Below are 17,067 nucleotides of genomic sequence, written 5' to 3'. Positions count from 1 at the left end.
AGACCATTTTTTCACACTAAAAAACCGCACCATTTTCAGCACCAAGTGAAAAATTTGACTGAATTTGAGGACTAAACTGCCCCTCTGGGTTGGAATATAGACACCACTGAGGCAGGTTACAAAAATGTTTCCGAACACAGATAGATATGAAAAATCTATTTCAGCATTCAGAAGCTTTATTCTGTGTTTGTAAAGGAGAAACTTTTGTAATATACTATCATAACACAGTCAATACCAGAGATTTCATTTTAGGGCAACATCTAATTCTCAATCCCTTTTTCAGATGATTAAAGCAAAAACACAGTTAAAGCAATCAGTGAAATGCCCTCTCCCTCCAGGCTTGTCTGCTACCATAGCTGTTCCTGCAGGACTGTGTGATTCATACCCTAGATCCTTTTCATCTGTGAAGGGAAGCCCATTCATAATTGTCCTGAGAGAAAAGTTTGAGGGGTGATTTTTATCTCAGAACATCAACTGACACTTTTAAAATCAGTAAAATAACATTTTTCCATATTTTGGTAAAAGTAACTCACTAACAGCAGTGACAGATGGTTTAGCCCCGTGTATCCTGCTGACAGAATAAATACCTTTTTCACATTCAGTCAAAAATTGCCCCTTTAATTTTAATGATACAATATATTAAGATAAATTAATTTATTTATAAAGCTTTAGCTTCATTTAAACTTTATTTAGAACTCTATTTTTAAAAATAATTTTGTAAGCATCCCAAAAACTATAAAATTTTTGTAGAAATGAAAACATTACTGTTTCCAACAGTTTCAAGTTTCAAAACATTAGAACACCTTTAAAACAAGAACAACTTTATCGTAATTTAAGGGTAATGAGTTTAGTTGCATGCAACGTACCCAGCAATCCCAGACAGCTAAATTACCACAGGTGTAGAATACATAACACCACCAGAGAACATGGAAGATCTATGTAAGTGTAATGTATGTAAGATGTATGTATTTAAGAAGCAATGGTCTTTATTTGAATTTTGAATTTCACCTGCCTGAAAAATAATTACCTATGCATGAAAAGTTGTCCTGGTTAGCTGTGTGCATTACAGTAGGGGGAAAAGAAAAAAAAAAATTTTGTTCCTCACATTCCTCCACCACACAGATTTTCTAACATTTTCAGAAGTGAAGTCTCCTTTACCGCTGGATGGGATGGTTCAGACTTTTCAGAATTTTTGCATTACTAACACTGCCACTGCACTGACAAATGTAGTTCTCTTCCATGGGTTACACTGCTGCCTGAGAAAAAAATCATACCTGAAACAAAAAGGACACTGAATTTGATTTCTAATTCAGCTGTGGTTTTTCACTTTGTATGTGACAGAATGAAGCTTAAACACATTAAACACAACATGGAGAGAGTCCAGAGGACGGCTGCAAAGTGGACTGAAGCATCTCTCCTATGAGGAAAGGCTGAGGGAGCTGGGCTTGTTTAGCCTGGAGAAGGCTGAGAAGTGACCTTAGAAATGCTTATAAATATTTTAAGGGTGTGTGTCAGGAGAATGGGGCCAAACTCTTTTCAGTGGTGCCCAGTGACAGGACAAGGGGCAACGGGCACAAACTGAGGCACAGGAAGTTCCAGCTGAACATGAGGAAGAACTTCTTCACTCTGAGGGTCACAGAGCACTGGAACAGGTTGCCCAGGGAGGTTGTGGAGTCTCCTTCTCTGGAGATACTCAAACCCTGCCTGGATGGGGTCCTCTGCAGCCTGCTGTAGGTTAACTTGATTTGGCAGGGAGTTTGGACTAGATGATCCCCAGAGATCCCTTCCAACCCCTGCCATTCTATGATTCTGTAATTAATGAAACCAAGTCTTGGCCCATAACCAGCAAGCCCAAGCACTGTGCTATTACAAATAAATGCTTTCATCTCTGACAATGACTTTTATAATAAGTCTGTTTGTTTTCCCAATTACTTGCTCTCTGGATGAGTCACCCTTCCATGAAGCCTGACATGAAGATAACATCATTTTCCTCTACACAGTGCACCACCTTTTAGTTCTGTAGCATGTGAAAGCGTCAGCTTCAAAGCACAGCATGGACTGTTCAAATTCCGACATTATTACACTGGGCGGTGTAACATTGCCTACACCTAATTAACGCTTGTACAATGCTTTGAAGATAGAAAAGTTTATGATTATGACTAGTAACAATATTGAACCAATACCAAAACTGGACTAATTCCTACTGAAATGAGTGTGGAAATTGTTCAAAGTTACACCAGGCAATACTACTACTCCAAGAACATTACTTATCCTAGGTGGGGGCTGAGGGGGAAAGGAAGAAAACAATTACTTTCTTCGGAACAAGGAGGAAAAAAATCTCTAAAGTATTACAAAAATTAAACACATGAACACTCAGCCTTAAAATTAAATGTAATCTTTACATAATTTAACATGCCTCATAAATCTTCACCCTAGATATATAAAATGTAGCTCTTCACATTTAAAACTCAAGAAAAAGAAAACAGGTTGCAGTAAGTAGTCAATCCTTACTTGAACATTTGGTTCAGGCTGTGGGACAGAAGTCTTCATGTTGTATTCCTGTAGCTGACATGACAATAAATCACGGCCATGAAGAATTAAAATCAATGTCCCCATCCCCAACATATGCAGGAGCATCATCTGCTACATATTTCCACCCTAGGTTATTCAAGTTTATGCTAGACTCATCCACACTGCAAAACCCATGCTTACTGAACTTTTAATTGATTGATGTATGGGATCTGGCATATCCAGCTGGATTCACTGTCTAATCATTTTGCTGCAAAACCTCCACTCCCCAAGTATTGGCTCAGCTGCACTCCAGCACAGTACCACAGAAAAAACAGCCTCCAATGCAAGCATTCACTGGATCGGTTTCCTTCCAGCAATGCACAGCTCTAGCATACTTGTTCCCCCCCGTACCCAAGAACTGGTACAGCTACTTCCAATGCCATTATTAAATTCTCTAAGTTACTCATTTCTCTAGCTATGTTTGCATGGAAAAAAAAGAGAAGAACACTCATTTCAGTCAGCTAAAAAAATATTCAAACTAAGCACAAACATTTTTTTAAAAGGAACCTATTGTTCCACATTGCCAGCAAAGCTTAACTGGCCTACGCCAAGCCTCATTGACACTCCTTTTCATCACCGAGTTATACCTGGCATACTCTAGTCACAGATGGCACATTCACTGAGCATACTTTTTGCAGATTAATAGTGTAATACCGGAAGCAAGTTTAACCACAGCATTCTTAACCTTTCATATTACACTCCTCCTTCCACAGTTTTGTGCATTGTTTACACAAAATCACAAACCAACACTGGGAGACTAAAATGAGGTGTATATTTCAGAGCATGGGTTTTGCTGTTCCACAGTGATCATTAAGTCACTTTATGCCCTTGACTTGGCGCTGTTTCAAAATTATGAAAAGATCAACACAGGCATTATTACACAGTCCTCCTTAACGGAGGTACTTCTAAAAAATCTGAAAAGCACCACTTATCATTGTGGCTGTCGAAGACTTTGTCCATTCTTGCAGAAATTCCTTTTCAGTCTTTCAATATCAAACTCAACTAGCCACTTTTTAGTGAAATTCAAACACCCCTTTAAGTATATACAATCCTTAAGACACTTCCTTTAGAAGTACCTCAGTGCAGTAAATACAACTATGTTCATTATCCACAATGTCAATCAGACATATGCTTTATTAAAAGTAACAGAAAAGAAAGATTTCGCAAGACAGTCAATTAGTGAAATGAAAGCACTCTGAAACAAACTGTCAATAATTATGGAAAATGCACAGATAATCTCATCAACTCAATATTTAAGAAACAGACACATCCTTATACACGTTTCTTCTGAGACAAAGTAACAATACAGTTCACTAACCAAACTTTACACTACATGTATCTGGTGTGCCAAAAAATCAGTGCTACCACAAATTGAGAAATCCCTTGTCTTCACTGAACAGCTAGTACATGAAAGCACAATAGGAAAGCAATACAAAATTCTTAGTTTGTTGAAAGATCAGTGAAGACTCGCCCCCTGCAACTGCCAGAGTTTACTTTCCATACTTGAGGTGGAATGGCTGAATAAGTGAAGTAGTCTCTAAACAAGACTATCTACCTGAAATTAATTATATTGGAGACTAACATGTATTATTTCCCCAGCCTCTGCCTGTTGTCTTTCACTTTGTTAAACTGGATGTATTTCAGTAGGTTATACCTGATCTACAGGGGTTTTGTCCAACTTTTCAAGTTAAGAAGGTCAGGTTATAAAAATGTATGTACACAAAACGCAATTCCCAAGAAGAGAGAGAGCAGGTCAACCCCAAAAATTTGTTTGCAAGCATTAACAATCCCAGTGAACAGCAATGCCATCCAACACCACTCAGGTTGCAAAGACTTTGGTCACAAGAAGTGTTCAGTGGGTCAAAATAACAGCAGAGTTCAAGCAGCCTTAACTTTTTTCTTTATAAATGCAATGAAGACGACAGACCATTAAATATAAAAGCAATTTTATAAAAACACATCAGAATTTTATTGCTTGAAGAATACAGCATATGAAAAAGCACAAGAATGTCCAAAAGAAAGGTCACAAAGATCCAAACATACTACACCACACATACCAGATGCAGTAAAATGTTAACCTGAATTCTGCATCAGAAAATAAAGGTGTGAAAATATACCTAATATTATTTAAAAGAAAAAGACTCATTTAAAATAGAAAGTGTGAAGGTGTTACAGTACAAATTAGAAAAGCCAACACTGCACATTAACATCGTATCACTAGACTAGATTTTCTACCTTTGGTACTTAAACCTTTACAGAAAACCACTTCCTCGGTCAAACCTTGCCTAACATAGTTCATAGAGTATCCATGAGAGGTTTTTTTGTTTTGTTTTTCTTTTTCAAACTTAAACATTCAAACAAAGATTCTTCTGAGTTTTCACTGCATTAATGCATTTAAGGAAGTGTTCACATTTATTCAATATGCAACTTAATGTATCTCAATTTAAATCAAAAGTCACTATGTGACAGATCTGAACACATGCCAATGGTACCTTTTTCAGATCTTTATGTAAAAATGGGCACACCATTTTCTGTTTGCATTCTTGTGTAAACAAACTGCTGCAGCCCTCCTCAAGAATTTGAACTAGCGCAACTTGCTGAGGACGTAAGTTAATTAAACAATCCACGTTGTTAGAGAACTATGGAATCATCTACAGCAGCATGCAAGTGGCTTTTCTAGTCTGCTCAGATTAGTGTACCAGAAGATATGCCAGTATTACTTCAAGTAACACATTAAAACTCAGCAATGGACACTACTGTGCTTTATTTCAACACAAAGAACAGCTGCTCATCCATTAATCAACAGAATATTCAAATCAACTATCAAAAGGACTACTACCTCATTTCTGTTCCACGTATTGCTGATCACTCTTGGGAAATAGTTTATCAAAAACCTGGACTTACCTAGGAACTAATCTGAATGAGGAAAATGTTATCTTTCAACCAGGTATCTTAGCAATTCAGTGGCAATCTGTTCTGGAGAATGTTAGCATTATGCTGACAACAATGACTAATCAAGGTTAAATAAATTCCCTCTTTTATGGCAAGCATGATCTTAGCTTCTGCTTTTGCTTTCTTAGGCTTCAATACTTAACCATTCCCAGTTACATCAGTGGAATTAAAACAATTCTGTTTCATCAAGTTCCAGATTTATATTTCAACAGTATGAATAGATCTGGACTACGAAATACCAGCAACAACAGTTAACATTAAACTGGAGTGAAATAACTGAAGAGTTAGTTCTTCAAACCAGGCAGTCTTTGAAGTGAAATATTCAGTTAGGACTGTCGAAGGATGTCATAATAAAACCATGGGTTTATTTTTTTCGCCCCTATACAAGGAAATGACTTAATTTGTACAACTCCTATTAAACATACCTTTTCCTAGCTTGGTGAAAACGTATCATTGTCAAATTTTAACAAGTGTGGTATTTGAGCATATATAATATTTATTGCCATATACATCCTCATTTTAAAAAGAACCAAGAATTCAGACTCTACTATGCTGAACTCTGCTTTTTTCCCATTAACAGATTATGTCTACTGTACCACTCCCCCAAAAAACAATTAAAAATTCTAAGTAAGATTTTATAGTTTAGTTAAAAGGGAAGAAATGCAAATGTAGATTTAGAGCTTTTTTGTATAAATCTCACTATATTTTATAAACGTGTTGTTTATTGTAACACTGTTTATTGATCAAATAAATGACGCACTGCTATCTAAAATTTCCATATACACCATTAAAAATCCAAAGTTGATATGATACTGAACCTTAAATCTTCAAGAGTTCAAAAAAAGACAGTTTATACATGTACAGCACACAACAGCAGACACCCCTAGAATACCAATTCCCAGTCCATGATGCATACAAACTTACAGGTAAGCACTCATTTCACTGTTTTCATTGTGCAGGAAAAATATTTCTTAAAGACAAACTCAGCTGGTGAATTTCAGATATCATCTTCATCATCTTCATCCTGAGAGGATCCTGCCTGATTGGATGCACTGGCTGAGGCAGCAGCAAGCTGTGCCTGTTGAGCTGCTTGTTGCATCTGTAGCCATTCCTGCTGCGCCAGTTCTGCTTGCTGTTGTCTAGCCTAAAGACATGAATTTAATTGTTAAGGCCGTACATACTTGTGAAGAATCTCTAGAGCACCTTACCTTTAAAACCAGTTTTATCTGCACCTGCAGATTCCTTTTGTATAACTTTTATTAATTGTACATATAAAAACACATCAGGAAGCACCTGAATTATTCGTACCAAGATGTTTAGCTGTATTCTCTCTTCTTCTGAAGGGGTCAACCATTTGGAGGATTTACAGTTACAAAAACAAAAGGCAGGAGCTAGCGTACTTAAGTTCCATTGTAAGGATTGTGCTGAACCACTTCCAAACGGAAAAATTAAGTGAGGCAAAGCAATGGTAATTCTAGGCTTCAATTTCAAGGAATCTTAACATTTAACCACAGTTCAGAGATGAGAACAGCCCTGCTTTGTTGATGACAAATACTAAAACTTGCAATTATGAAATCGTCCAATTGTACCACAAAGACACACAAAACCAAAGAAAGCCATTACCTTACTTTGCTAAGTAATCTTTGGAAAACAGAACAATATAAGGTCTTCTCAAATTCGGGTATGCAGACTGAGGATGGCTTTGCTACAGTCCTTTACCGAAAGGCACAAGACATTCTAAAAAAAACATTTCAAATAGTTCAACTGGTGACCTCTCATTTTTCTATCCAGAGTTTTCATTCGTTCTGCAGCAACTACTATTGATTCCAACAGTATACTAGTCAATTGTGTTGAAGTTAAAACTTCAATTTCTATTTTGAGAGAACATTAAGAAAAAATTCTTAAAACTAAAAATCCTGCTTCTTTACTTTTCTACTTTTACAAGTCATCACTAATACTGTAATTATTTCCTTTCTAATAGCATTGCACTCACTGAATTTTCCTATTTTTTTCCAAAGCATCAACAAATTTTACAGTTTCACAAACTTCAAGATGCCAGTTCATCTACGTAGTGAAGTGAAAAAATGGGAGTCTTCTTTTAAGAAGTGTCACATTTCCTCAGTCTGTTCTAGCATTAAAAGAAAATAATTTTATGGAGGTAGAAATCTCTTCTCAATGAAGACTCTTCAGTACTTCAAACTTCAAGCAGTAGTGAAGTTACAAGAGTTGCAAAACAATTTAAGATGTGAAGTTTTAAAGAAAGGAAGACAGCAGCATCTGTACACATACAAGAGGCATAAATATTTGCCACACACAAGATAACAATAGGGCTCCCTACCAACCCTGCTACAATGAAGTTTATCTCCTCACTGAGTGTGCAGTAAACATGCATGCACCAGGAACCAGAGGCTCAGCACTTCACACTGGATGGATCGTTTTGGCAGTGCCTACTCTCACTGCCCTATTTATAACAATATCACTTAGCCATTTCAGAAATAAAAAAAAGAAAAATTCCATTGAGTTGTACTGACTAAGCTTCATAAGCACCTGGTAAACTTAACTCATTGATTGCACAGACGAACTTCAGTGAAGAAGCCTTAAAAAGGTTTGTTAAGGCCCTCATCTTGCACAGAAACTTACAAACACGCATGAACATCAGGATAAGCCATTCCACTGACTTCAAATATTCACAAACACCCAAGCTACAGGCATCAAACATTTGTAACATTAACAGGCAAGTATTTTAAAACTACAGAAAGAAGTCAACATTAGTGTCATGCTCTAGAATATTAACAAGATTAGCACAAAAAACCTGAACATGTGCTTACATAACTATTTTTAAGAGTAATTACAGTACCTCCAACAGCATATCACAACTAGTATTTTTGAAAAATGAGACTGCCATCTTTAAATCTAAGGAAAGATCTTCCATATTACCAAAGACTTCTTAAAAATCATTCCTACAATCTTGTCAAACTTGCACATATTGCCTTAATTTAGACATTAAGACACAGTATTATAGAATTCAAAAAGAACATCCCTAAAGGGGTCATTCCTTAGATTAAGTGTGGCTTACATAAAGTGGCGATGGTTTCATCTTTTTTTTTTTTAAATGTTACTCAGGAGCTAGTACTCCCTTAACACACCTTAACTTTGCTGCTTTTTTATTGCGTACACCATGCTAAGTTATTTGAACAAAATATTAAGTAAAAAATAGGTATAAAACTGACTACGACTTGTAAATGTCACCCTTAATCCAGAAGCAGTCATATTGGTCTTTCTAATGTTAGTACACTCAAAAAGAAGTTAGGCACACTTTAATTTATCACAACTAGGTTCACTGCATGCATCTTGGTAATAGCTACGTGGCATGATGAATTTTAAATGCCTTAAAATTCATCATGCAATTAGGACTAAAATAGTTGGCATGTTGTAATATGAAAAACAACAGTTATTAATTATTTCAGCAAGATACAAGTATAGCGAAGGGGAGAGAAGGTCACAGTAATCAGACATGATAACACATAGCTGAACAAGCATTTTCACAGAAGGTATTCCAAGTAAGCAAGCTGAGAAAGTAAGACTGATGCCCTGCATAAGAAGAAAGAGAAATCCAAGATAATTTTCACATCACTGAGTTTAGAGAATAGTCATCTTGTCAAACTAAGAGAACAGTAGAGACCAAGATGGTATAGAAAGATTAATAAATAAAATTGGCTTCTAGTCATTTAAACTTAGAGATGTTCACAAACTATCTGGGAAAGCTAGGAGAGGAGAAGGCTAGGATGAAGGGGAAAGGGGGGGATAGAGTGAGTGTATGCACGCACAGTATTTGCAGGTAAATACTTGTCCTATGCCTGAATTGCCTCTTTAAAAATTTATGCATGAAGTCACTCTATGAGTCTTGCCAAGAGTAAAAGAAGATGAGAAAGGACAAACTGGAAATTTTCAATGATTACATGTTTCTTTCAAAGCCTCAGAAATAACATTTGTGCACTGATGGCCAGAAATAGAAAAGATATTTTCACTTTTTAATGCATCGAAACTGGTAATTTCCTAGAACATCAGCTGGCATTCTTTCATTTCCTCAGTCAAGTAACTCTTAATGTATTCTCTACAATAGAATGGAAATACCTAAGTGGCAGCAAAACCCCATGCTTTTTAAATCTAGATTTGTTTGTATGTGCAATCCTGCATGTCAAATCACAGAATTCACAAGTAGCAGCATCTTGTTTGTTGACTGTACTTTCCCCAATTCAAACAGGCCAAGGCCGGCAGCATCTTGGATGCCACAGGAATTCACAAGGAAAGGGTCACTTCTTGAGGTCACTTCTAGTTGTTTATCACACTAGATCTGCAGCATTAATTATTCCAACCTCATCAGTACAAGGATTGCTTCACTTACTTTCGCAAATAATTCCTGTTGCTGCCTTAGAAGCTCCTCTTCCGGAATGCCGAGGTTCTCCAAGCGTGAACTGGCCTTTCTTCTCTTTAGTGCTACTGTTTTGCATTCTTGTAAGACTTCTTTTACTTCACTGATATAGGAGCCAAACCCCAAACTTTCTAGTGCTAGAAAGAAAGAAAACACATTGTTCATCTTTTACGAAGCTTTATATAATAGATATCAATTTGTTTATTCAAAAGATTTAATTAAAAAAAACAAACAATGAAAAGTTTGATCACTTCTTTCATCTGGTGATGAAATTCTGTGTTCATAAGAACATCTGACAGCTATTTTCCCTGCCTATTCTCCTGTGCCATTTAAGAGTGCATGTTTTCAGGCTACAAAAAGTAAAGTTTATCAAATACAACCCAAGAAGTCTGCACTTGCAGAGGATTCAGGGCTTTCAGATACATTTCGCTGGAGACAGGCATTATTCTTCAAAATACATCTTTCGCCCATTTTATACATATCAGAATCAAGCAGAATTTATACAACTAAGAAGTCATTCCTATCTGCATTGTTAACCTTCAGTCTCTCAGGGATTCTGTCTTTCCAGCTGTATTACAAGGCTTCACTAGAAGGTAAATTAGCAACCTATAACAGAGCAAAAATGATGCATGTGAAATGATCACAGATCTTTCATTAAGACAGAAATAATTAATATTACCTTAGACATATGAATTTCAGCTTTTGTCTCAATATCTAAATTCACATATCAAGTGCCAAGAAGCTAAAAATGCATAGTTCACAGATATAAAGTTATATAAAATTACGTATGACCTTATTGTTTTATTTCTCAACAGAAACCCTTTTCTTCATCTCTATGTGAAGATGTATTCAGAAAGTAAAATCCTGCACTTCTATCCACCCAAAGACGTCTGAAATGCACCTATATCCTGCAACAATATTTTTTTAAAGAATGCAAAAGTAACAGGAAGTATTATAAAAAAAACAGGTAGAACATGTCACAAAAGGCACACTGTTTCCTGATTCACCATTTACTACAGTGTGTCTCCACACATACACACCCCCAAAGTGGAACCCATTACAGAATATGCTAGAAATATTACATAAACACCAATTATAGTAGAAATAAGTCTCAGTTTAATAAAACAAATCTGAGGTTTCCTTATGGAATGATACTTTTAAGGTTGAAACCAAGGAAGATATACATTATATCACAAGCTGTTCAAGAAAATAGCACTAAAAAACTGCACAACAGCAAACATCAACAACTTGTTATAAACAAGCTCTTAGTTACTCTAATGCACACTGTATTCTAACATTAATTTTGCAAGCAACCTTTTCCTACCCATAATTAAGGCAGCATGCCATTGTATCATACACCTAAACAATAACCCAAAGGCATTCTGTAAGTTTTCAGCTTCCAAGCTGTACTCAAGCAGACAATGTACACAGTGTCATGAGTAAGGCAGTGCAGTGCAGCTGTCTAGCCATGCAGGACTACCTTTCCCTTAATAGATAACGTTCGACAAATCATAGAATCATAGGTTGGAAAAGACCTCTAAGATCATCAAGTCCAGCCGTCGACCCAACACCACCATGTCTACTAAACCATATCCCAAAGTGCCACATCTACACGTTTTTTTAAACACTTCCAGGGATGGGGACTCAACCCCATCACTGGGCAGCCTGTTCCAATGTCTGACCACTCTTTCTGTAAAGAAATTTTTCCTAATATCCAATCTAAACCTCCCCTGATGCAGCTTGAGGCCATTGCCTCTCATCCTATTGCTGGTTGCTTGGGAGAAGGGACCAACATCCACCTCACTACAACCTCCTTTCAGGTAGTTGTAGAGAGCAATAAGGTCCCCCCTCAGCCTCCTCCTCTCCAGAATAAACAGCCCCAGCTCCCTCAGCCACTCCTCATAAGACTTGTTCTCTAAGCCCTCACCAGCCTCGTTGCCCTTCTCTGGACATGCTCCAGCACCTCAATGTCCTTCTTGTAGTGAGGAGCCTAAAATCTTCTTGAAACACATCCAAGGCTTTACAGAACACAGGCATGGAAGGAATATGAATCCCTTTATACCAGCATGGTGCTAAAATGTGAGACAAGTAATTACTACTCTAGCAGAGCTACTGTTCCACCAACATTCAGAGTCTTTCCATTTCTGGAGTCTGAAATCTACATATCTACCCAGACTGCCGGAAATTCTGTATCTTACTGAGGTTAGAATGATCACATCAAATATAAACAACTGAATCCCAAGACACACCATCTTCAAGGGGTTGGGGGGGCAGCTTCTCATAACTACAGACACAAAATCATAACGATCCTTTTCCCAGTTTCCTCCTACTCTTAAAGACTACATGTTGTTGCAGATCTCTGATTAATCAGTCAAGCATAATTAGTTCTACATTTATCTTTTATACAATAAGGTCATTCCTATTTGACATTTTTAACTTTTTATGTTCCTTTCCACAAAAAGTAACTTCTGAAGTAAAATCCCAAACATTAACAGTTGCTTGGGGTTTTTTTAATATTAAACACTAACGTAAACACTGTCAATATCCTAACAGCGCATCAAAAGAAGTTAGAGGATTTGCCATCCATCCACAGCCTGCCTTACTGCACAACAGTTCTATGTAGATGAAGTAGTCACAGTAATCAACTTAATAAAAATGGTGATTTAACATGTCACCATTTTCACAATTCAATGGAAGTTTAATTTCTCATAAAGAGCCTGCTTTGTCACGACTTGCTTAACTATCAAATGAGGCTATGTTCTGTTCCAAGGTGGAAGGAAATTCATTTACTTGTTAGTCTCAGACTCGCAACTGGATTCCTAACAGTGGGATTCACAATAAGCGTGGAGACTATCTCCACTTACGACTATTACGTAGCCTTGATGCCTTTGGGTACTCTCCAGGGAAGCGGCTTTGTGTTTTATTGCCGCCAGTGAGTGCTTAGCATAGTCTGAGTACATCTATCAAATCAGATCTTTCATGGATGCAAGAAGCCTTTGCTTTCCTTTCCCTATGCTGTTGACAGCACTGTGCCAGTCAAGCATTTGTGCTACCACACAATGAAACACGGCAGGAACTTCATCTATCCGCAACATAACCCAGCAGCAGTAGCAATGAGTTCCAGCTCAGCACGTGGCCACACAATCATTTTAATAATATGCAGCAAAGGAAGGGTGTCTCAAGCAGCACTGCTGCCAAACACTTAAGTATAGCAACGAAGTGCAGTTTCACGTTACCTCCAACACAGTCCAATGGCAGGGTGTCACCAACTGCAGAGCGTCTCTTCCCCTTTTCTCCTCCCCAGTGAAATACCCTTCCTGCTCCTCGCTCCCAGTCTAGCAACTTCTTGTTCTCAGGAACAGTCAGATCAGCAAACTCATCTGACAGAAAACTGTGCTCCCCCCTAGATTCTCAAAAAGCGATGGGGTCAGTTGGATCAGCACTTGGGAGATCCAGTGCTAGGCGGGGTACAAAAAGATTGCTCTTCGCAGCAGCCTGTGTTTAGACTGGACCAGGGGTGATGCGATGGCTATTGGACTCATTTTACTTCTAAATGAACTGGTTTAAGATTTAAAAGGAACAAGATATCTGTGCGATCACAACAAACATATTTTAATTACTGAATTTGTTAGCATCGTTGTCATGGAGCTACATTAAAAGGCAGTCAACACAGCCAGTATCTAGACTGCATGAAGATGGACAAAAATCCATCCTTACCATTCTGTGATTCTGTGAAAATGCTGAAATGCTATGCCCATACACACATAACCACTCTATTCAAAATTAGTGATCTAAACCTTCATACCTCACAGAGGAATCATCTGCCAACTGACCAGCATCTGGAAGAAGCTAATAACACATACACGTCCCTAAGGATAAGGACAGCAGAAAACCCAAGAAAAACTCTTTCCATCTCCGGAGCATTACTAAAGTGGATACATGTCCGAAGTTCTCATTAGCCATATCTGACTACAAAGTACACATCTAATTTGAAAATAATTTTTCCTAACTCTAAAATCTGGTAACAAGAAGACATAGAACCAGCAAAATACCAGGCTTGGGACCACCTGCTGATGATATGCACACGTATGTGTGTATACACACACACAATTTTGTTTTCAGTCTGTTTTCCAAAAAACCCAGACTAACCCCAGGGCAGCAACAGATGAATTCTTTTCTAAGGAACACCACTAAAAGACAAAAAAATAATTTCATACATGAATCCTTTATTGTTCTCAACCTTAAAGATCATGTCTATTCCTGTGTTAAGAGCTGCACTCAAATGTTTTGGTGGTCACCTGAAGAAACTATCAATGTACTTAGAAGCATCATACCCAAAGTATGCTTCCATGTGCAAACACAAGTTTTACTCCTTACATTCTGAGCTTCTGTGATGGAGCTGCCTTGCTAAACTTCCAGATTTACATTTATTTAATAGTAAAGCTCCCACATGCTATATATTTTCTTTTGCTATTCATAATCTAGCCAAGTACTTGAAATTCTTCTGGTGAGCAAGTCGATAGAATCCACAAGAATCAGATTTTTTTGTTTTGTTTCAAACAGGGAATCATTACCAAAAAAAGTAACATTTTTTAAACTAACTTGATACCATAAGAGTCCTGAAAATAGCTCTACTGCAAATGATTCTGTTAATATTTCTATCAGACAGAAGAATAAAGTACTCCTTCACTATTATTGCTATAAATTTGTTTACAGATGACACTGGTATCAACAACCTTTGCTTAATCAGCAAAGTGAATAATTCCTGACAAAAGACACCTGTCACAGACTTAAGGATGAGGCAAGGAAACTCCCCACTTGTGGCAGAATTTAAATAAAAGCAAAGGACAGGCAGAGGGAGCCTCCTCTTGTATTCAAGCAAGGGGAAGTGGAAATACACCACAAAGGTGTATTTGCAAAGGTGTGCAAGGGCACAGGTCATATTTAAGCGCTTTCTACAACAGATAAAAATAATTAGTTTCAAACAACGAGAGTCCAATGATAGCCCTAGAGGAATATTTCACTCTTTACAGGATCCAGACAGGGCAACTCCGGATTACAGCCCGGGCCCCAGACAGGCATGGACTTTCTCACTAGAGACTGACAAAAGATGTGTGGTTGGCTAAGTTCAGGGTCTTAAAGCACGCTGTAACAGCAATCTGCATAACCCCTGGAAAAAGCAGAGCTCGTTTCACAGGTACGAAAGACGAACGGATTCGGTGACTCCACTCGGAGCATCACCGACCTCTCCGGACCACAGGACGAGGGCTGGTCCCGAGCACGGCCGGCAGCCGCTCTCGCCACACAAAGCCAGCCCTCCCGCAACGCGGCTGACGATCGGACCACACGCACCTCTCCTCCGCACCCTGAGGCGACCTCCGCCTTTTGTCTCCGGCGCAGCGACCAGAGGCCGCGGCGGAAGGAGCCGCGCGGGGACCGGCGGCGGGAGCCCACCTTGTATGACGTGCTCCGGGGAGATGGTCTTCTTCTCCGACTTGTTGCAGATCTCGTTGGCCTCGGAGGAGATGAGGTGGATGAATTCGGTGCAGCAGTTCACCACCAGCTCCCGCGCGTCGTTTGCCACGCGGACGTTGGGGAGCGTTTCTTTGATCATCTTGTTGATGGCAGCCCGCGGGATGGTGAGGTCGTCGTCGTTGCCCGACGACGAGGCCATCCTGGCTGCCGCGGGCGCCCCGAGAGGCGCTCGGCTCCCGCGCTCACGGGCTCCCCCTCAGCACCCGCGCGGGGCTCCAGCGCGCGGGGAGCCGGCGAGGGGCGGGCGGTGCCGCGGGAGGCGACGCTGCGGGGGCGGGGGGCGCTGGGCGAGCGGCCCGGGCCGCCGGTGCGCGGGGCCGGGAAGCGCTGCTCGGGCTCAGGGCTCCCTCGGCCGCGGCGCCTGCCACTGCCGCCTCCGCCACATCCTCCGGGCGCCGGCGCCGCCGCCTTATGAACAGCCTGAGGGGAGATGAGCCGCCAAATCACCCGCGCGCGGCACGGCTCGGCTCCGCGCCCTCCTCCCCCGGCGGCGGCAGCGTCTGGCCTCACGGTGAGGGCGGCCGCCAGGCGGAAACGGTCCCACTACGGGCTCGACCTGCGAAGAACGTCGCTTCCGCCGGAAGCCGGGACACGCTTCCGCCGCCTGGACAACCCCACCCCCCGGGCCGGGGAGCGCCGGAAGTGCTGGCGGCGCGCGGGCCGTGAGGCGGCGCCATGCGCGGGGGGCGGCGAGGCGGGGCGTGTGAGGTGACCGGGTGCGTCCTCCGCCCTGGCGCCGGCGGGGGGGCCGCCTCTGGCCCCGGCCGGCCTTCGCCCCCGTTTCTGCAGCGGCGGGGGGGCTGCACCCGCGGCAGGCTCGTTCCCGACGCGGGCCGAGCGGCCCCTGCTCGGGTCCTCATCCGCCGTAGACGCACGAGTGGCAGCCGCGGCGGGGTTTACTCGGGATCCATCTCTGGAGCTGCGCTTCCTGCTGCCGTCCTCTCCACAGGCAGTAGCGGAAGGATTGCAGGAAGCAGAACTAAGCGAGCCGCAGCGGCATTTGTGGAAGGCCCGTTGACACCTACGGCCCCGGTAGCTCCGCGCTGCGGTGTGCTGCGAAGGAGAAGCGCGGGGTAAAGCGACCCAGCCCCGAGCTGCCGGCCAGGGACAGCCGCACCTGAGCCGCGCCGAGATGCTCCGGCCGTGGCCCTCTCCGCTGGCAGGCCCTGCTCTGCTGCGGACGGCTCCGTGCAAGCCGAGCCCTGCGCTGAACCCTGGCCCTCGGCAGACGGCGACAGGCTCGCTCTGGCTGCACCGCGGGGAGGCAGAGGGGAGAGTGTCGCGCTCCCCTCGGCCCCAGCAGCACTCCTCTGTCACCTGCAGCCTGCCTGCTGTTCCCACCTCTGCCCCATCCACGCACTGGTGTTGGGGCGCAGGCACCAGCCTGGCATTTTGGAGAGGGAGGTGCGAGTTACGAGTGGAGCACAGATGAGGTCTCCAGCTGCGTGCAGGGGTTGCTGCGGGCGCTGTCCTCCCTGCCTGCAGAGCTGGGGAGGGCCCCGCACCTTGGGCCCCACCAAAGGGCCATGACTGCAAATTAAGCCATGCGTTACCCAGAGTGCGTGGTATCTGCTGGA

At 41.3% G+C, this 17,067-nt stretch overlaps 1 protein-coding gene across 1 annotated transcript; it reads right to left on the bottom strand.

The window, feature by feature from the left end:
- Positions 1-4,514: 4,514 nt before the first annotated feature.
- Positions 4,515-16,067, bottom strand: DR1 (down-regulator of transcription 1). Its single transcript, XM_075424929.1, has 3 exons — positions 15,410-16,067; positions 9,929-10,092; positions 4,515-6,667 (listed from the first exon to the last, which is right to left on the bottom strand). The coding sequence occupies exons 1-3, from the start codon at positions 15,627-15,629 to the stop codon at positions 6,521-6,523; spliced, it is 531 nt and encodes a 176-aa protein (XP_075281044.1). The 5' UTR covers positions 15,630-16,067; the 3' UTR covers positions 4,515-6,520.
- Between the last annotated feature and the right edge of the window lie 1,000 nt (positions 16,068-17,067).

Source organism: Opisthocomus hoazin, chromosome 6 (assembly GCF_030867145.1).
Source record: "Opisthocomus hoazin isolate bOpiHoa1 chromosome 6, bOpiHoa1.hap1, whole genome shotgun sequence".
NCBI lineage: Eukaryota > Metazoa > Chordata > Aves > Opisthocomiformes > Opisthocomidae > Opisthocomus > Opisthocomus hoazin.
Note: the sequence above shows the minus strand (reverse complement) of the source record. Positions and strands in the feature narration are given on the sequence as shown.